Below are 22,829 nucleotides of genomic sequence, written 5' to 3' on the forward strand. Positions count from 1 at the left end.
ATGAACTTTTTCTGTAAAATTGCTGTCCCTTATTCTTAAATATAACATATCCTATATGTAAATCATATTTCACTCTTTTGAGTAAGCTGGCCATATTCATATCTATTCTAAAGTATGCTAGAGCAGTTTTTTGACATGGAGAACTGTAAACCTATATTCGTGTACAATTTGTTTATGTAGGTATCTTCCAATCTTTTCTTTTCCTTAGGTCTGTCTGTGTCCTTCTGCAGAGCTACAGAGTATTGATGAAGCCATTCTGCAAAGTGAAAGTCAGGATTTTTTTAACATGATCCCTTCTGGACTAAGAACTAACCAGAGCCTGGCTGAAAATTATCAAGAAAAAATAGAGCTTGAGTGTAATCAAGCAGACCATCATTTTCAAACTGATTCCAACAGTGCTTACAATATTGAAATTAATCAGGCTGAAAATCACAAAGCCTTAGAATTGCCTGTTAATTGTTGCTCAGAGAGTAGGGTGCGTCCATGTGAACATATGACCAAAGACTGTACAAAGGAAAAGAAAAAAGAGGTGGAAGTTGAGTTTACCAGTACTGTAGTGGATTCTGGGAATCTTGCAGACAAAAAACACTCTGAGCTTGGTGAGACTGATAAAGCAACCCTAACTGCCGTTGATTTGACTAGTGGAAAATATACAGAGGAAACTGATACATCATCACTGTTATTCAGCACAGACCAGGATAGCTTTGCTCATGCTGATAAACTAAATCAGGAAGTTGAACTGGAGCAAATTAATGAGAACTTGCTAATGACTGCTTTTGATTATGAAATCACATATACAGCTGAATCAGTGAAGTATAAAAACACAACAGACCAAAATATGGGACAGATGCAATCTGGAGATCATTTGTCATCTGGCACTGTAGAGATTTGTCAAAGTGGTGAATTTTGTCAAAAGCTGGATCTACCTTTGGAAGACCAGTTTTTCTCGGAAAATCCTAATCAAAGAGAAAATAGTGGGATTGAAAGTATTCCTAAAATAGCTATGAATTGTGACCTTCCAGGTTTGCTTCATGGTGTTTCAGATCAAAATGGAGAAAACCTTATAGAAAATAGTCATTCTGCTATGACTGAATTTTCAGATGTGTCTGAGAAAGAGTGTAAGGTGGACACATCGAGTGAATGCCAAAGCAGCAAAGTCATGGTTGTAGATGAATTTAAGTGTGATGGCTCTTGCAGAAATGAAGATGATCATTTCGTCTTGAAATCCGAGGAACAGTGTGATAGCACTGAATTGGGAAGAACGTATAAGCACATTGCTGAAAAAGACACTGAGCTTCTCACTTCAGAAATTGTCTCACTATCTGAAGCCTCTGATGGCAGTTTGAAAACTGAAATAGAGCATGTTAGCCACTTTGAAAACAGCAATACAAAAGATTGTCAATGTATTTACTCTGACTTGATAGTTGCTCTCAGAGAGGGTGATATAATTAAAGAAACAGAAGCATATTGTTCCTCTCAGACTGTAAATAATTCACAGCCCACTTTACAAGAGAAAGAAGTAAACTTGGAAAACACTAGAAATGTATCAGAGCCTAATATACTCCAAACCTCAATAAAATATGGGCACTGCACTATGGATCTCTTTTCAGAATTTGCAACTGTGCTTGATGCTGAAGATGAGATAAAAACTATACTAGAGAGCAGCCCTGTACACACACCAATAAATACCACCCATGTGGTTAATGCCGATGATGTGAAGGCTATTCTAGAGAGCAGCCCTGTACGCACACCAATAAATACCACCCATGTGGTTGATGCTGATGATGTGAAGAAGGCTATACTAGAGAACAGTCCTGTACACACAGCAATAGATGCCACACATTCCATTCAAGATCCTATGTGTTGTTTGCCCATTGAGAATGTTAAATGTCTAGCTACTTGTCCTGTGGACTGTAATTTGTTTGTTCCACATCTTGATGCATTGAACATGACAGATCATTGTGCTTTACCACCTGGAAAAGATGTTGAAGAGAAAATTAGAGCTTCTGTAGAAAAAAATGAAAAGGTTATGCTTAAAAATATACAGACAGTACAGTTCAAAACTGCTTTTTGTCAGATTTGTGCAACCAAACCAGATGGGATACAAGACAGTAAAGCTGCTGTGTCAGCAGTGGAATGCATTGGTGAAGAAGAGGAACCATTGCATGATCAGGACAATCCAGGTGCAGCTTTAGTTTCAAGTTTTGACTGTGCAACAAAATCCACAGAATGTAATTGCCAAGGAATTATACAAAATGGCATGTTTGATGTTACAGTTGCCTCTTTGCCTGATGCTGGAATTATTGCAGATGAAAGCTTTTTAGGCCAAAAGATTTCTCATTCAGAAAACCTTGTATGTTGTAAAGAGACAGTATTTGATGACCTTGTTGCTAGTCTCTTTATGACAGAAGATTCAGCTGTGGCTGATATGAAACTAGACAGTTTTGAACAGTCAGCATCAGGCTTATCTTCCAAAATATTTCCAAGTGAGAATGTTCAGGAGGACTCTGGCGGATGGGATCTGAAATTAGAGACGGATTCTGTTCAGCGCACTGACGATGAAGCATTGATTAAATCGGGTGAGGCTTTATCTAGAGATGTTCTGTATGTCTTACCTGCTTTACAAGAGGAGAAGACAGTAGACCAGCAGGAAAATATGGATGAATGTGGAGTGAAAAACAAAACTGAACGTGAGAATGCTGTGCTCAATGAAACTAGTTCTGAAGAAGCTGATATTCCGATGATTACTGAATCTGATATCGAATCTGTGCAGGGTGAAAAGGTATATTACTTTTTTCAGGATGAGAGAGTTGAAAATAGTTTGAAATGTCAAGTAGAAAAACATATGGGAAAAGAGGAAGGAGAACTGTTGGCTGGATGCATTGAGAATTCAGCAGATACATGCAAAATACCAACTGCATTTGTTGAGGAACGGTTACAGTTTGCTAATAATGATGTGGCTGAGCCTAATTTCAAACCTCAGACTGATTTTGTACAAAATACTGAACGTGACCATGTAGCTAGAGAAAGTGAAGCTAAACACGTACTGGACACTGCTATACTCTACCCGGATAAGAGCGAGGAGTTTTTCTCTTCAGATACAAAGGTAGAATTACTGTACAGTTGTAATACAGAACATGAAAATAATCATAATGTATCGCTGAATAAAGACTTTTCCCTGCCCAGTGAACAAATGCTTACAGAGCAACCTGCTTTACAGTCAGATACTAATGAAATTGCACCATTTATCTGTGATAATTTGCCTTTAGGTGTTGCACTGAATGATGCCACCAATCAATTAAACATCATCCAAACTGTCATAAACACTGAAGGCTTAGTTGAAAATATCATCCTCAATGAAGTTATTAGTCAGAGCCTTTCATTGGAAGAGTTATCTCATGAAGGTTCAGAAAGTGTTTGTACCAAATCTGACAGCAGCATTGCTGAGAAGACAACATCTACAAAGCCAGATACAGGACTTGCATCCTTAGATTTGGATTCTGTTCTCCCGGGTGATTGCATTACTGAAGTCAGTTTACTAAATGGTGCAAATGTTTCCTTGGATTTGCACGAAGTCTCCAACAAGGCAGTGTGCTCAAATATAGAGATGAAAGGGAGCAATGACACCTTGGGCTTTCCTTCACCTGAAGGTAAATGTGTTCTCTTCCTTAAGATCTGTGTATTTTGGACTTTTTCAGATACAAAGTGTTATGTAATTAGGTCTTCATGCTTAATTACTTAGCTATTTATTTGTGATTAACCCTTAGTTTAACTTTAGTTTAAATTAAGCTTTATTCAAAAGTTTAAGCTTGTGGCGGGAAGCAAATGTAAGATATCCTTTTTCTTTGTATGTCTAGGTTTTATAATGGTAAGCTTGCATCTCCAGGGTTGCTGTACAATGGCTGACCATACCCCCTTACCCCCAGTGGCTATGCGAAAAAGATAGTTTCCCCTTGGGGATTAATAAAGTGTATAATCAACAACAACATTTATTTATATAGCACATTTTCATACAAAAAGTAGCTCAAAGTGCTTTACATAATGAAGAAAAGTAAAATCAAAGACAAAATGAGAAATTAAAATAAGACAACATTAGTTAACATAGAAAAGGAGTAAAGTCCGATGGCCAGGGTGGACAGAAAAAACAAAACAAAAAAAAAACTCCAGACATAAACATAAACAAAGATGTCTGACTACACAACATATTCTTTGTAGGGCTGGTCAGAAGTTATTTAATATAAGGGTTTCTCTAGATTAGAAATAATGTACTAAAATTAAAAATTAGTTTTGAAATTTAAATTAATCAACTATTCAAATGAATGTATGCTTCTGTGTTGCATGGCTTGTTTAAGCTGTTTCTGCTTTTCTGTGTAGCCTCATATCATGCTGGTAATCATCTAATAATTGAAAGCAAAATATAAATGTATGTTGTGGTTTATCTAAATTTAATTAGAAATGACAGGGTGGCTTAAAACTTTGATACTTTTAGTGGTGTGTGGTATACTGGTAGAAATTTGTCAATAAGGAGAAATTTTGTATATAATTTTTACCATGGTTTAGGACATGGGGAAGCCCCTTTTGTTATTTGTTGCTAAAAGAGATGCGCATGATGGTAAGTGGGTATTCTGTTAACTTCTTGACACAATGCGGCGTTGAGCCATACAACTATAGAGATTGATAAAGGCGGCGATGAATGAATAATGGGCTTTCTTCCTGAAAATGGTAGGGGTGATGGAAAGTGGTACTTGGTCATAATTGACTCACTCTTCTCCAGACAGCTATACAATAATCACAGGAGAAAAAAATTCTTATAACTAACATTTTTTCAGTTCCTTTAGTAATGATTATACACCTATCTGAAAGCTATGATTGCTCCTGTTATTTCATTTAGCTAAAATTATATAAAGTGGATTATATAAGTATACCTTAACATTGCATTGCAATATTTTTACACATATGGAATGCAGAGTTCACCAGTGCATCTATTGCACATGAAGTGGCATGCTGTGGATGGAGTGAGCTTTGTGTGAAAAACAGTTATATCAAAATTACTTCAGAAAGACTACATTTTAGACTTTTAGCTCTGTACTATGAGATATACCATTTATCATTCAAGTATCTGTAAATATGACATAATATTGCTTATATAACTCTACCCTATTCAGCTCTAATAAGGGGGTATATTAGAAAGTAATAATATTGTTTTAAGTAAAAATATTGTTTTCAATCAGATCACCTATTATTGGAAGATCTGCCGAATGCTTGGCACTATCCTTGTTGTTTGTGAAATATAACTAAGCGAAGAAGAAAATAACAGGGAGGCAATCAGTTAATTGTCTGACCTGAGAGATGCAATTTGCTGTTATGCACTATGCTATGACCATGGGTACAACCTCCTCCTTACATTACTACAGTAGTGGCCAAAAGTTTTGGCAGTGACACAGATGTTGTGTGTTGCAAAAGTTTCTGCTTGAGTTTTTGTGGTGGCAGTGCACTTTGTTTTTATATTATTGTGCAGAGTGATCAGATGCATATTAATTCTTTTGAAAGAGCTTTATTAGCATAAAAGGTTAACTTTATCACAAAGACCGATTTTCACTTATTTTGGCCATGGCACAAAATAACAGCTAAGGGTCCAGCAAGCGCCAGGACTGTCTTCTCCTGAGGGATCAGCTAACGAATCGTGTTGCCACCAGTGCAGAGCTTGCTCATTATTGGCAGCAGGTAGGTGTGAGTGCATCTGCATGTACAGTGAGGCGATAACTTTTGGACAATGGCCTTGTGTCAAGAAGGGCAGTAAAGAAGCCACTTCTTTCCAAGAAAAAAAATCAAGGACAGTCTGAATTTGTGCAGAAAGTACAAGGATTAGAGAGCAGAAGACTGGTGCAAAGTTATTTTTTTAGGTGAATTCTTCTTCCGACTGTTTAGAATATCTGGGAACTCAATTGTCCAGAGAGGAAATTAGATGAAGGCTACCATAAGTCCTGTGTTGTGCCAACAGTGACGCATCCTGAGACAATCCATGTGGGGGTTTGTTTCTCATCCATTGGAATTGGCCCACTCACAATTCTGCCCAAGAACACTGCCATAAATAAAGAATGGTATTAAAATGTCCTCCAACAGCAGCTTCTCTCAGCAATCCAGGCACAGTTTAGTGATGATATGTGTATTTTACAGCATGATGGAGCACCATGTCAAAAGGCAAAAGTGATAATGAAGTGGCTTGGAGATCCTAACATTGAAAGTTTGCACCTGTGGCCAGGAAACTCCCCTGACCTTAAAAGTAGAATCCCTGAAGCCTACAAAAAAAGTCATAATGCCAGGCCACCTTAAATTCCTTTGCATGTCGTCATTAGCGTCTTTGTTTTGCAAATGTGTCAATCAGTACAAGCAGCAAGCAGCCTGCTATCGCATCCCCCACCGACTCAGCTGAAGTCAGTCGCAAAGTTCTTCCAGCTCAAGTCTGTTTATCTGGGTGTGAGGTGCCTTGAATTGTATAGGGTAAATATTATATCGTTATTTGGAATGCATGCATTTCTTGTGTGTTCTATGTTTACAACGATCTGGGTAAATGTAGGATGACAGGAGTTGTGAAGCAAGAAATGTTGAACACATAACTAAAACAGAAACTTTTCATCTTCTAGTAATAATTGGAAAAATGCTGAGGTGAAGTGTGTGATGACTGAAGTCCAAATATCAAATAAGCACTTTCAAAAAGTTGTAACAAAACAATTGTGCTTTTATTCAAGGATATAACCAAAGAAAAAAATAGTTCAATTTTATATGTTGCTGTCAGAGTAAAAACTGCTGAAGCTGAAATATCAATTGACAGAAAGTTGACTCTCTGCTTGGCTGGTTTCGAGCCAAGAGCTGCTGCCATGTAAGCAAAAGGTTGTGGGTTCGAGCCTGGACTCTTACTCGTTTTGAGTAGTGAGCGGCTATTATTATTAGTATTACAGGGAGATTCACTCGAAAGAGGACCCGAATATTCCGCAACAATTCTCACTAGCATGAAGCAATCTGAAAGAATTTTTTGTTGTTCAGATTTATTCTTGAATAAAAGCACACTTGTTTAGTTATATTCTTGCGAAAGTGTTTATTTTACATTCCAGTAGCCACTTGAATGACATCACATCTGTCTCTGCCTCTGACGCATGTGCACACACACATTCATACTGTACATGAAAACCTCATATTTTGAAAACGCTATATCATTTGAACCTGAGTTGTCATTTGAACATTTTTTTTTCTTTTCTGATCTTGCCCAATCTCCACGTTATCGTGCATTATACTGAGTATAAAGACAGACTTCTTCTTTTTGGGCCCATACACAGTCAACATGGCACTGCTAGATCTAAACAGTAGTGTTGAATTGTTCACATACTGAAGTGACTTTAGCTGCGGGTGGAAGTTCTGCGAAGAGATGTGAAGAAGTTGTCTGTTTCGATTCTGAAACTGATCCATAAGCTTTATGACCACAGTCTCGGAAAGTCTTTCTCCCGTGCAGCAACTGGGATCTTTTTCTAAATAAGGTTTGGTCTTGTGATATTACTGAAGGAAGTTCTTTCTCAATCCTTCTAGCTAGAACTTTGAAGAGTATCTTAACTTCATTAGTCAGAAGTGAAATTGGTCTATAGGGTGCTCATTGTAACAAGTTATTTTTCTTTAGAAAGACAATAATTAGTACTTGGTGAAAAGTCTGAGGGAGAGTATTGTTGTCTCTAGCTTCTATAAAAGTTGCTAATAATAGTGGAGCTAACATTATTTGAAAATTATTTGTAAAGTTCCAGTAGATACCCATCAGGACCTGCTGCTTTTCCACTTTGGAGTGAGTTTGTATTGTCCACTCATTCTGAGGGTGTCGAGGTTTGTCCAGTTCCTCTGCACTAAGAGCATCTAGCTGTGGTATTTGTAATGCATCGTAAAACTCTCATTAGATTGTGTCTTAGCTTTTTTTTTTTAATAAACTGAATAGAATATAAGTACTTGTAGTATTCTGCAAATGTGTGGGTTATAAGTTTATGGTCTGTTTCTAAAACACAAAGTCTCCTGCGATTAATTTTGTGTGTGTTCATATTAGGTATAGATGCAAATACATTTTGGATGAAACCTCTATCATCCACATTAGATGCATAGATGTTTACCAAAACTACTTTAGATTTAAATAAATTATCTATCTTAGAAGTCTTCAAACTTAAACATGTCCACTTTTAAGTGGAAAAGGTTTCCTTTTTGGAAAAAATACCTTTTGAATTTCTGATGTATGTTTATGATAACAAAAGGCAAGTAGGTATATTACATTTTTTCACGAAATCTTGGCATTTTTTTTTTCTTTTAACACATTCCTGTGCAGTTGTCTGATTACAGTCAGCATTGTGGGTTTAGTTTTCATGTAACAAAGAAGTTAAATCTTACTAAACAGTATTATCAATTGGAATGTCATTCCTAGTGTATTATGAATGATGCCTAACTGCCAGTTACTCTGTAGTATTTCATGGACATACGTATGAGTGATGCCTACAATTCTTGGCACTCCTTAGTAGTGCACAAAGGGACTCACTATCTCTAGCACTAACAATGTAAATAGGCTCAGCACCTTTTTGGTTATATGCCACTTTTCCACCAGTGCTTTCTTCATCTGCTACTCTTGTCCTTCCGATTGATTTACACTCGTTTCTGTAATATTTCCTTCATTACTTAAGTCACTCTAGATATAAAGGCAAGGTACAGAACTGTAAAAACAACATAGTATTTATTAAAGTAGAATACTACCAATAGAAGAGTGTAATAGAAACTTTATAGCAACGACTAGATATATAGCCTTAGATATTTTACTAAATATCAGCAATGTCGAGCGTGGGTGGCAGCTTCTTGATTCAGCAATCTGTGTGATGCATAAATTATATTTTCAGACGTCCAGATGAAATGGTTTCTTTCTCTCGCTCTCTTTTTCTGACATATGTCTCATACATAACTTCATATATCATTGTTTTCTTTTTTGAGTTCTTTGGACAAACCTTGTTTATTTTAAAATCACATGTGAACATTCTAGAACATTTGACATTACACACACGACTGGCCATTTTGGACTAAAACAGTTAAAAATACCTTGGATAACAATTCAGATGGATTAAAGTTATAAATTATTAGTATAATCCAAAAAAATGTACAAATGAATTTTGGTGGTGCATATTAGCCCACAAGAGAGGATGCTTTCAATGTAAATTGATTCATTGCATTAGTTACTTTAATTACCTTAAGGGTCTTGTAAGTTCCCTTTTAAATTACTTGATATATAGTTCTTCATGGTTGGTTTGAGCATAAAAAAACAAAACTTTAAGCTTTCTGCAATTTCAAAAGTTTACATGTATATTTTCCAGGACACCTAGCAAACAGAATGTTTCATAGATGAGTTTCTAGAGCTGTTAGATTGAATTGATGTAGTGAGTTTTATCATTCCTTTCAGAACAGTTAATTTTTATTATTTTTTTTTAATTTGCGCATTGAAAATCTATTTTCAGGGATTTAAAGTAGGCAACTTATGTATGTATGTTGAATGATTTTCCCACCAAAAGCAGTATGTAAATTACTCAATGGCAGTTTGTTTAGACATCCTTTTTGTAAGCGGTATGAAGGATTGCAGTTTGATTCATGATCATTTTTAAACTACATTACACTGAGATCAGAGAGGAGACGACGTTCTTTTCAGGAAAGCAAAATCATGCAGTATTTACCACAGGTTACCATCTCCTGGTGAACACAATTAACCAAACTATGACAAGCAGATCTGCTCAGTTTGGTGGAGTGTTCCTTTAATATGAGTTTGTTTGTTTTTATTATCTACTAATACATCTATTATTAGTGTTACTTTACTAATTGGGAATCGTTTGATGTGTGCCTGTTTTATTCCCTGTACAATTGGGGTACTCGGTTTTGGTGCAGAAGATTTGTAGTGGATTCATGTTTTCATTCAGACCAGTTTCGTAATTAGAAGCCAGGTCTAGCAGATAATGAAACTTGGAAGAATGAAAGCATTAACAAGCCATATAATTAAATACCAAGACAAATCTTTATCCCATTGTATATTTTTCGTTTTCTGAGAACATTATCCATATGTTTTGTGGTCTGGAACAGATTTGTACCACTTTGTTCTTCCCACTAATTTATTTCAAAACATTGTTATGATGCATATATAAAGGTTTATATGGAAGCATGGTAACTGGAGAGCTGGTGGTCCCTTGTCATATGTGCTTTTTTAACTCATGGCTAAGGAAGCATGCAACAATTAAAACCATACTGCAGTTATTTAAAAATTGAAATAGACAAGGAAACGCTGTGAATCGCAATTTCACTGCCCTGTTCTGCTTTGTTTCACAGTGCTGCTGCTGTGAGATGTCACTCCCATCTCGCCCACTTTTATATAGTGCAGCTCCATTATAAGGATACTTTGTAAAGATCACAGAGTGTCCTTTGTTTAGAAGTTCTGTTCTTACATATTACATCTGCCTTCTTTTATGGTGTTCATAATCTCTCTCCCAATTCTCTCTCTAGTTCTTATGTTTAAAAGAAGTCACTTTTTCATAGTGCAACATCTTCTGTTAAAACACAAACTATAATGCTGTCCTCTGTCTTTGTAGCAGTTTGTATTTAAACAGTATTCCTGAGAATCACAAAATACCTTTTTTTTAAGACCTCCTGTTTCACATGCAGCTTATTAAAGTTCAAGCCACTCTTACTGAAGTTAGTTTCCAATGAGGTGGAGAATAAAGTCAAGACAAATATTACACCTTTTTTATTTTAACATGATCTTGTGTATCAAATGGAATTTAAATGAAAAACAGATTGATCATTCTGACACTTGGTTGCATAAGGCTGGCATAATTTTTTTTTTTTTTTTGGGGTGAAGGGAATGTCAAGCAAATAAAACATTGTTATTGTGATCAATTGCAAAATGTCACACGATTAATTTCTCATTTAACAAAGGTAGTTCAGATAAATCTAGTAGTTTCCTGTTGTTTGACTACTGTACAACTTCATAGCTGCTCAAATTGTGAATACTTAAGCCTTTTATATTAAGCCTTGATATGTGATACAATTATCAAAACTCATTGAAAGATGTTTCTTAGCCCTGTATTCTTAAATTATTTTTACAAGTAAGCTGTCTCATAAGGGTACATTTTGTAATAAATAGTGGTAGTTAATGTTTTTAGATTTTGTGTAATTTTTGGACATGAGTAGAGCTGAACATTCATGGATTCTTGTCTACCACAGATTGTGCGGCTTATTGTTTGAGTATTTAGCAGTGACATCTTGCATATTTTACTCTGAAGTGAAACTATGGATGCTTTACTACTGTGATATTTAAGTTTGCCTGCACAAAGTTTGCAAGTATCGACAATTTTGTCCTTTTGAACCAACTGGGACAGTTTTAAATCAAAAGCAACTATTAAAGATTGGGTCTTTCTCAGCCGCCATTAACGGAATAGCTTACATCAGACTTTAAGTCAAGGCTCCGCAAAATGTTGTCCCATTTGTACAGTGTCAAAGTTGAGCAAATACAGGTGGAGAATGATCTTGGGTCTTGGTTACTGCTAAAAGTAATTATGCTGCATGATTTTGTATAATTGTAAACCTAATAATCAAAGCAAATGTTTAATTACATCAGACTATTGACACATAAGTAATTAAAGATGAGTGATATCTCTAGGCCAGTGTTTTTTTTTTTTTGTTAATGATTAATATTAATTAATGTTAATGATTACAGATATTTTTTGTGTAGTTGTGTGTGTCTTTTAGATATTCTTATGATTATCAAATTCTTTTAAATTATCTTTAATGTAAAAACAGTACTGTGGTTTGATAAGGAATTACATTTCCATAGTTCTAATTTAAAAATTTGAGATAGTTACATATGATTCCAGATCAAAAGAAGTAGAAAATAATTGGGTCAGAAAAGTGGGTTATGAAAGTTGCCTGTCTTGTGTTTTGCGGTGTCATCATTATCATTATTATTGTGGGGTTTCAGGTTTGATAACGTTAAGCACAGTTTTGTTTCTAAATTTAGCCTATTCTTGTATTTATGATAAAAGGAAAAATGAAGGTTGACAAACATTGGCAACTCTAAATTGTCTCAAGCTTTTTGTTGTTGATTAATATTAATAGCACTAAAATGCAATGTTTAGATATGTGTAGTTTACTGTTAATTTTTACAATGAAGAACAAAGATTAATTGTATATTCTTCTGTGTTAGTGTGCCAATTTCTAAATATGTTCTATAAATGTACAAAAATCAAGTTCACCAAAACAAAAACATCTTGTAATGTTAGAGGACGGGAAAGAGAGAGCGCGAGTAGACGGACACTATGTATAGCCTGCTCATGGACGTGGAGGTAAGGAGAACAAAAACACTCGCCTAAGAGACACTGTTTCACAAAAATTCATCAGTCTTGATGTGTGGCTCCCAAGCAGTCTTCATCCTGGCATGGATTGATTCAGAGGTGTGGAAGCGAGAGGATTGGCAGACTTTGATTTGGCACTGGTGATGTACTCGGGAGAGTAGATCAGAGGGCAGGCAAGACTGTAGTGTAGTCTTGCAACAGGACTCCCTAGCGACTAAGTGGTGGAATTGAAGTGCAGCTTAGCATGGAGACTGATTTGATTGCTGTGTAACGTACAGTCCTGCATATTTGTTCTGTTATATTTGTACCTTTTGTGAAAGTGTTTCTTTGATATTTGGAATTCAGGCTTCACACATTATACACTTCATGTCTTCATTTTGTCAATTATTACTAAAACATGAAAAACGTTTGTTTTAACGATGTGTGTACATAGATCGTTGTAGACACAGAGCACACATGAAATGCAAGTGTTCCAAATAACAGTATAGTACTTATAAAAGGTGTCATTTTGCTTGACTTCTCACTCTATACAGCTCTAAGCAGCTGACACGCAGATAAACAGACTTGAGCTGAGAAAACTGTGCAGGGTGGGGGGATGTGATATCAGGCTGTTTGCTGCTTATCAACACATTTAAAGGACAACAGATGCTGATGGAGAGGTGCAAAGCTTTTTAAGGTGGGACGGATCTACGAGTTTTTTTCGTAGGCTCTGGTAATTCTAGTGTTAAGCCCCACTTTTTACCTGCTTTTCTTTCCTTGCATGCCTGACAGCTTTTTGTGTAGCAAACAGGTAAAGGAGTGCTGCTTTTGAATTAGATGTTGAATTATGTTGATATGACTACTTGTGTTTAATTAAAATCTAGGCAGTTGAAAGACAATCTTTAAAATTGGAATTGATTTTTTTTTTTATTTATTTTATATACATATTAGTCTTGTTGAAAATTATTGACTTGGGTATTGGGGTGTTGAAAGACCAAAGTGATGGGTTACAATCAAGGTACAGGAGATGTGTGGTGGTGTGAAAAGTAGTCTGAGGGCAATGAATACAACCTTTGCTTGCAGAAGTATGTTGAGTGCTGTTGTAACATGTGTAAGGTGTTTGTATCAGCAATGGAACTGTTTTGGAGAAAGTACGAAAGTTCTGCTACTTACAGTTGTGGCCAAAATTATTAGGCCCCCTTATGAAATTAGGCAACACTCCTGATTCCAATATGAAAATAACCATTAACAACAAATGTTTGTTTTTTAAAGCGTATCTGTGTCCAAAATAACAAGGTCCACAAATTGTAGTTTGGATATTTTGACACACTGAGTGGAAACAAGAAAGGGCAAAAATGAGACATCCAAAATTATTAGCCCCATGCCCATTAATAGTCAATACTGTACCCTTTTTGAGCCACAACCGACAACAATCTATTAGAGTAGGTCTTTACTAGGTTAGCACAGGTCTTCTGAGAGATTTTGGTCCATTCCTCCATTACAAATTGTTCTAGCTGGTCCAAATTGCGTGGTTTCCGAGCATGGACATTCACTTTGAGCATTCGCCACAGATTCTCAATGGGATTGAGGTCTGGGCTCTGTGTGGGCCACTCCAAGATCTTGGTTTTGGTATCCTTGAAAAACTGTTGAACTAATTTTGATGTATGCTTTGGGTCATTGTCTTGTTGGAAGACCCAGCGACGACCTAAGCCTAGACTACGATCAGATTTCTGCATATTCTCCCTCAGAATGTCAACATAATTTTCTTTTTTCAATGATGCCATGCATCAGAACAAGGCTCCCTGTGCCTGAGGCTGCAAAACAGCCCCACAGCATGATGCTTCCACCACCATGTTTAACTGTGGCAACTGTGTTCCTAGGTTTGAAGGCCTGTCCCTTTTTTCGCCAAACATAAGCAACATCCATGTGCCCAAACAGTTCCAGTTTAGTCTCATTAGACCAAAGCACAGACTTCCAAAAATCATCTTTACATTTCAAATGTTCACGGGCAAACCTCAGTCGGGCTGTGATGTGCCGCTCTTTGAGTAAAGGGGTTCTTCTGGGACGATGGCGTGAAGCCCACCACGGTGAAGAGCCCTCACAACTGTGTTCCTTGAAACATCAACTCCAGAAGAGGCCAGGTCAGCAACAATCATCTTGGCAGATGTCCGGGGTTCCTTGCTGACATCTCTGACTATTTTTCTCTCCAGAGTTCTTGAAATCTTGCGCTTACGGCCACAGCCAGGTTTGTTTCTAACAGAATTTGTCTCCTTGTACTTGGCAATGATGCAACGTACAGCAGTTCTAGACACTGTGAATCGCTTGGAAATGGCAGTGTAGCTTTGCCCCTTATCATGAACCTCTACTATCTTCTTTCTGAGCTCCAGACTGATTTCCTTTGTCTTTGGCATGGTCAGTAACAGTAGTCCCTCTCATGTGTTCAAGAGCCCTGTTCTTTGGGAGTCTTTTTATGCTGATTGAGTGTTGTTAGGAAGCCAATTGATTGCACAGGTGTGGTTTCAAAGCTGATTGGTTAATTAGTGTAGGTGTGTTTTGAAAGCAAACATTAACATGGGGCTAATATTTTTGACCACCCCATTTTTTAATATATTTGATATAAAGCAAGACTAAAAATATATTTTATATTACAAAATGTATCAAAAGCTAGTAAATAGCACTGGTGGATGTTTGATTATATCAAGTTTCATCAATGTTGCAAACTTTGGGAAGAGGTTTAGGAAAATGTTCCATGATTCCAGGGGGGCTAATAATTTTGGCCTCAACTGTAGGTGACACACTTAGTGCACAATGAGGGGCAGGCATTGCTGTGATAGCAAAGATGAGAGTTGCACAAAAGAAATTCTGCAAGCTGTTCCCCATTCTGATGTATAAAGGAGCTTATTTGGCATTGAAGGGAAGGCTTCTGAAAGCTGTGTGAGGTGTAGTGAGGAGTACAGCATATAGTAAAGCTGTAAGGGAATGAGATGTTGCTGATGAATGCGGAGCATGAAGCACAGCTAATAAGAGAGGAGAATTATCAGGTGAGTATACCAGAGAATACAGAGGAAGAGGAATGCAAAGTTGAGAGAGAGACTTTGTCAAGGAGACACAGAATAAGATGGGTTGGGCATTTGGAGTGAAGGACAGAAGATGATTGGGTGAAGAAGCACACTTTGATAGTCATTTAGGCCCAGAGAAAGAGTATGAAGACATGGTTGGGTTGATGGTAATATATATTGTATTTTTTTCTTAACTTAGAGCATATATACTGTAGAATTAATACATTGTAAACAGTTTCGTAGTGGTTATTGAACTGTAATGAAAACGTTGAGCAAATGTGTCAACAGGATAAAATTTTATGTACGAAAGGTGATTTAGGAGTGGTGGTGTCATTTTAATGCTGCTGTTCATACAGTGCAGGGCAAATAAACATCACATGAAAAGGATTTTACCCATGAATTAATTACATCCTAGTTATAGTTATAGTTATAGCTGCAAAAGTGAGTCATATATGGTTGGTTGCCAATTAACAGTACAAAATAGACATGTTTGCACTAGATATAGTCTTAACAGTGAGCTAACTAGAGGCATTCTAGGACTTGGGTATAAAGGAAAAAATGGAATTAACTATTTTGAATCTAAGCAGTCACATAGCTGTTAATTTTTAATGCATTTTTCAGTAAGAGCACATGGCATAAATTGAAGTTTTGTTTTACATGCTATAAATTATTTCTTCACACGGAGAAAAAATAGATAAATTGAGTAAGTTATAAAGCAGTGTAGTAGTGTTACTACTGGGACCTTCAGATCTCTGAAAGAGTGAAATGATTACAGATTGAGCTAGCCTGGGTGAAGTGCCTTTTTCTTATTTTGTTTACATATTTTTTTTCAAATGTTTATTCATAATATGAGCCGTACTTTCATATCTCTAAGTTGATAGTTCACTTGCAAGTTGATCTTTAGACAGATATTTGTCCTGTGGCCTTAACTACATCGAGCTACTTTGTTCATCAGTGTCATGGTGGAGCTGTAGCAAATTGGTTCACAGGACACAATTACTTAAATACATGTGATAAAATACCTACAGTATTTTAATGCTGCACAACACACTATGTGTAGGTGTATATAAGTTATGGAAAGTGGCTGTTCTGCAAGGTGCTAGTCAGAAGTACTGTACAGTACAGTGTTACAACCTTTTTGTTTCTACAGATAGTGTATCCATGCATGATGAGGTTGTTCGCATAAATAAAAATATCCTAGCAAATCTCATTCTACATACAGTGCCTAGTTTACTATGTACAAACCGGATTCCAAAAAAGTTGGGACACTATACAAATTGTGAATAAAAACTGAATGCAATGATGTGGAGATGGCAAATGTCAATATTTTATTTGTAATAGAACGCAGATGACAGATCAAACGTTTCATCCGAGTAAATGTATAATTTTAAAGGAAAAATATGTTGATTCAAAATTTCACGGTGTCAACAAATCCCAAAAAAGTTGGGACAAGTAGGAATAAGAGGCTGGAAAAAGTAAATTTGAGCATAACGAAGAGCTGGAAGACCAATAAACACGAATTAGGTCAATTGGCAACATGATTGGGTATAAAAAGAGCTTCTCAGAGTGGCAGTGTCTCTCAGAAACCAAGATGGGTAGAGGATCACCAATTCCCACAATGTTGCGCAGAAAGATAGTGGAGCAATATCAGAAAGGTGTTACCCAGCGAAAAATTGCAAAGACTTTGCATCTATCATCATCAACTGTGCATAACATCATCCGAAGATTCAGAGAGTCTGGAACAATCTCAGGGTCAAGGCCGTAAAACCATACTGGATGCCCGTGATCTCCGGGCCCTTAAACGACACTGCACCACAAACAGGAATGCTACTGTAAAGGAAATCACAGAATGGGCTCAGGAATACTTCCAGAAACCATTGTCAGTGAACACAATCCACCGTGCCATCCACCGCTGCCAGCTGAAACTCTACTGTGCAAAGAAGAAGCCGTTTCTAAGCAAGATCCACAAGCTCAGGCGTTGTCACTGGGCCAGGGATCATTTAAAATGGAGTGTGGCAAAATGGAAGACTGTTCTGTGGTCAGACGAGTCACGATTTGAAGTACTTTTTGGAAATCTGGGACACCATGTCATCCGGACCAAAGAGGACAAGGACAAAACAAGTTGTTATCAACGCTCAGTTCAGAAGCCTGCATCTCTGATGGTATGGGGTTGCATGAGTGCGTCGGCATGGGCAGCTTGCATGTCTGGAAAGGCACCATCAATGCAGAAAAATATATTCAGGTTCTAGAACAACATATGCTCCCATCCAGACGTCATCTCTTTCAGGGAAGACCCTGCATTTTTCAACAAGATAATGCCAGACCACATTCTGCATCAATCACAACATCATGGCTGCGTAAGAGAAGGATCTGGGTACTGAAATGGCCAGTCTACAGTCCAGATCTTTCACTCTAATAGAGAACATTTGGCGCATCATAAAGAGGAAGGTGCGACAAAGAAGGCCCAAGACGATTGAACAGTTAGAGGCCTGTATTAGACAAGAATGGGAGAGTATTCCTATTTCTAAACTTGAGAAACTGGTCTCCTCGGTCCCCAGACGTCTGAGTGTTGTAAGAAGAAGGGGAGATGCCACACAGTGGAGAAAATGGCCTTGTCCCAACTTTTTTGGGATTTGTTGACACCATGAAATTCTGAATCAATATATTTTTCCCTTAAAATGATACATTTTCTCAGTTTAAACTTTTGTTCCGTGATTTATGTTCTATTCTGAATAAAATACTAGAAGTTGGCACCTCCACATCATTGCATTCAGTTTTTATTCACGATTTGTATAGTGTCCCAACTTTTTTGGAATCTGGTTTGTAGCTACCAGGGTAAGATTTCAGAGCTTTTGTCAACACTGGAGCACTAGGTACAAGGTTAAAAAGTAATACCAGCTCTTGGGCTGGCTGCCTGATTAGGGCCGGGTAGTTGTAAATATAACTGGGGCAACATTTTTGTACAGTGTCCCTTGGCTTATTGAGGTATGCACCTGTTTTCTAGGAATTTGCTTTAGTAGATTTTTACTCTTAAAAAGCCACACTATTTTGTTTCTTTGATTTTTTTTTCATTGCTCTTTCTGTTTTGAATTAAGTTTTTTTCTCTACCAAGCTATTTATGTGCGATACTGTATTTAGAGAAAGTCCATGAATTAAAATAAATACATATTGCTGTTGATTGGAGTTATTTTTTAAGCATGATATCCACGCAAGACTAGACTTAAAATAGAACTATTTGAGCTTAAAAGTAAACTTTTACTCAAATACTGACAGAAATGAGTTTGATAGGTTTATAGGAACATTATTGTCAATTGTCCAGAGTACAGCAGACATTAGGTTTATAATTTATGTCGCTAAGTTACGTCAGTTGTGTTCTGAAATTTCTCAAGAAAGGAGTGCAGATTTCAATGTCATATAATTTCAAGTAAATGGAGTTGATTTTTTTACAGCTTGTGAGAATAGAAAGTTAATTTCCACAGTCTGAGAGATTTCTTCTGGTATGTAGAAGTATATTGAAGATGGAAACCAGATAGCACTTTAAGAATGGTTTGTGGAAATCTGGAACCAAAAGCAAGTTGTAATTGATGCAACATCCTTGATTTCCTTTTCCTCTGCTTTTTATTTTGGCAGTTTTTAAATTACTGTATATATAACAATATAACCAATTATAACTCGGTAAGACATTCTCAGACCTGCTGAAGAAGCAAGGAAAAATCCTGGACAGGGCACCACTCCAAAGCAGTACACACAGGGTCAAGTTAGAGTCACCTTTTGACCTTTACTTGTACTTTTTTGGGTGACATGGGAAGAAAACTCATTAAAAATGTGGGGAGAACATGTTGACTCCACCCAGACAATTACCAGGTGGGGGTTTCAGACAATGAGGACACCAGTGCCAACTGCTGCACCTTGATACTACGCATTAATTGAAGAAGACAGACCCATTTATATATTAAGGTTACCACTCAGTAGTCACATTGAAGATAATCTTATCCTCGCAGAAGATAGCAAGAATGTATTGGTAAAAGGTAGTCAGTAATTGGGCAGCAGGCATATGCTGTAAGTTATTGCAATAGACTATTCATTTAGCAGGGTGAAGAGAATTTATGGTAAGCCTGAGCATAGCCAAAATTTGTGGATTTGGGGAGCAGTTATGAACGCATCATTGATAAGTAGCCCCTAAATTGGGGGAACAAGTTTGATTATTAGTGTCTGAGGAAAATGCTTTAAAGAGTACCTTTGAAATAAACCACGCTCTTATCCAGATATAGGAAACGTGTGTTCTGAGGAAATGAATTCTAGTTTTTAATGTAGTGTCTAATAACTTGTATAAATATTTTTGTTATGAATTACATTTGTGGTGAAGTACTTTAAAAGATGAAAATTCACTATTGATACCCAATACTCAGTTTTTAAGTGCATTTCATGGTCCGTACATAAAGTGTTCTTTTATGTCTGGGTGTGTGTCTGTTCTTGTTTCTAGGAGTTTACACGTTTTCAGGAAGTGGGTGTAGTGAAAGTTGACTACAATTTAAGATTTTCTTGCTGTGACCACTGTCTGCGTGGAGGTGCTATTTTGATTTCTAAGTTCATGTCAGCACATAAATAATAAAAAAAAGAATAATAACTTCATGAAATGTAATGGATTTTTATGTAAAAAATGGTAAATTAAGTTAATTTTTTCACCTTTGCATTACCAAGTATGCTGCTTTTAACTTAACAAATACATGACCAAGAAAATAAAACATTACTAAAATATAATTTACTAATTTAGACCTAGAAACTTACTATATTCAGATGCATTGAAAATGATATCCTATTAAGCTTTAATTTCTGGATTAATTGTTTTAAAATTTTTATAAAACTATCCTTATAAAATAATTAGATTGAATGTTTTATTCTTGAGATTCATAGTTGAGATTCTCTAAGGAGAAATTATAAGAAGAAAATGCTGAAATGTGTGGAACTGCTATGATGCAGTTCAATCTAGTTAATGTGATGTGCTTTGGAGATTTAGTAGAAAATATAAAGAATTTATTTGTATTTCCTGAAATGCAGCATATAAAAAAAGTTGTGTGTTTATGTAATTTTCCCCCAAGGTTACATTCCCCAATTTCAACCACAGAGTATGAAATAGTAGTACAGCACTATCACTTTTTGGCTGAATATATTACTATGACTGATGTTAATAAGTTTAATCAATATTCTTATTCAGTTTTCTTCTTGAAGGAACAGGCTGCTGATATTCAAATGCCATACTTTTTTTGTTCAGTGTATGTTCTTAGTAATTAAATATTAATTGAATAGATTAGATCAGCATAATAGAATGTATACTTTGAAACATGCACAATCTTTGCGCACAAACTTTCACTGTCTGTTGCTACCTGTATCGCTTTTTGTGTAAATATCTTCTAAATTAAAGATTACTAATTCATTCTTGTTTGTCGTTTAAATGCATTTATGATGAAACAAGTAGACCATGGTGCTTAAAAAGGAAAAAGGTAGTGAAAACCACCAGATTTTAAGGATCAGAAGTTTTGAATTTCTGTGATATGCATATTCAAGCAGTTGCTTCTCCCATTTGCTTTGCTCTAGGTCCTAATCCAGGAATGCCCTAAACATTTCTTGATGCATAAGTGCCATGTTCAGCCTGCTTTTGATGGAAATGTCTGTGCACCACAAGAGTAAAGTCTGTGCAGTTGGTTTAAGCAAGGAGATCTGGAAAGCGAAAAATGCATTGCCTACCATTCTGTCTTTTGTTGCCAAGTAACAAGGGGCAAGCTCTTCCATTAATTAATATAATACTGTTCAAGGATTCTTCACTTTAAATAATAAATAATAAGATAAAGAAAAGAAACTATTAAGAGACTTCTTTTCTCTAAACAGGGAAAATGTTTTTAGACGTTTTAGTCCTGCGTGGAACTGTATTTTAAATTGTGCTCCTGCATGCACTGTCAGTGTTTCTGCCTTGCTTCTAGGGCATAAGACAACAGACAACATAAGAAATTGCTAATGCTGCTATTACGTTAAGTGACTTCTAGACATGGGGTATGTCATATTTGCCGACTATGGCTGCTGGTCTCATCCCTGGAATATGCCAGTTTTTAAATGACAGAAAATCACTGTCCATGTCACATTTAGTGTATGAGTGCCAACCCCCTAGCACAGTTGAAGCTGCTCCTTTTTCTGAATAGTATGCTACCTGATGGAGCTGGCACTCAACCCCTTTTTTCTTTTCCCATTCGGTTATAGCATATAAAACATGTAATATCAGACAGATGAATGTGTTTTCGGTTTATGAGGTCCAAAACACCCAGGTTCCTTATTCCTGTATTCTGTGCATTGTAGTTCGAGAATTGCATTTGTTGGTTGTCAGCTCTCAATCACAGTGAGCCTGCCCCTAAAACTAAAGACAATAATCAAACCTGCTTTGTTTAATCTGATTGAGTCACTGGACATGCCACTGTCTTCATAAGAGTGCGCCACCATCTAAATTAGATTATGTAAATTGTCATGAAGTGAACTGTTTATTTTAAATATTTTGCTCAAGTGAACCAGGATGAACTGAATTTATAGAACTTTAATTACTGGCATTGCAAACATTCTTTCTTGTATTAGACCAGTGACAGTTTGTTTTCAAATAGTTTATGACCTGGAAATGGGAAATAAAACTATTTCTGCGGAATCAATAATTTGTTTATAACCTAGGAACGGGTGGATATCATAGGACTAGGAATTACAGAATTAGTTTACAGCTTGAGAAAAGAAAAACACCATGTGTTTGTTCTGTTAATTTTCCCTGAACCGACTGGCAACTAGTTACTTGCATTGATTCCTTAGCATAAGTTGATGTTTAGACATTGCATTCATTTCAGAAAAAACAGTGGCATTTTTGCTATAAATGAAATAATCCTTCCCCTACCAAGTCTCACTTTTTCTGTTTCTTTCATAGGAGAGAACTCAAAGCAGAGAACAGGGGATGAAGTGGACATTGCAAAAATGTCATCTCTTGGAGAGGAAAACGGATCATGTGGTGAAACAATGGTGAGTTTTAAGAAAGTTTTGTTTCTTTTTTGTTATAAATAGTCTACTGTACATTACTATGGCTGATGGACATATGCATGTGGTGTTGGAATTGTCACAAAAAATTGAAATTATGAATTGTTTACAAAACGAGGAAAGTGTTTCAAGTATTGCTTCATTTTTACGGAGTAGGAAGAACAATAGTGAACAATATAAAGCGTGATACTGACAAAATTGAAAAATGTGTTGTCAAAATGGAAACCACTGACAGTAATGTTGTTCTGTATTAATGTAAATGTTCTTCAGTGTTGTAATTTACTTTTTAAATTTTGTTAATATATTGTGGCATGCAGGCAGCTGGTGATGTGCT

The 22,829-nt window shown here is 36.4% G+C and overlaps 1 protein-coding gene across 6 annotated transcripts in view; it reads left to right on the forward strand.

The window, feature by feature from the left end:
- Positions 1–22,829, forward strand: part of LOC120541395 (A-kinase anchor protein 13-like) — a 300,746-nt gene that overhangs the window by 108,863 nt on the left and 169,054 nt on the right. For all 6 annotated transcript variants that reach the window (XM_039772974.1, XM_039772976.1, XM_039772975.1 and 3 more), the window contains exons 7-8: positions 209–3,650; positions 22,389–22,480. In XM_039772974.1, the coding sequence (XP_039628908.1) occupies positions 209–3,650; positions 22,389–22,480 (3,534 nt within the window). The remainder of the gene's footprint in view (positions 1–208; positions 3,651–22,388; positions 22,481–22,829) is intronic.

Source organism: Polypterus senegalus, chromosome 12 (genome assembly GCF_016835505.1).
Source record: "Polypterus senegalus isolate Bchr_013 chromosome 12, ASM1683550v1, whole genome shotgun sequence".
NCBI classification, from domain to species: Eukaryota; Metazoa; Chordata; class Cladistia; order Polypteriformes; family Polypteridae; genus Polypterus; species Polypterus senegalus.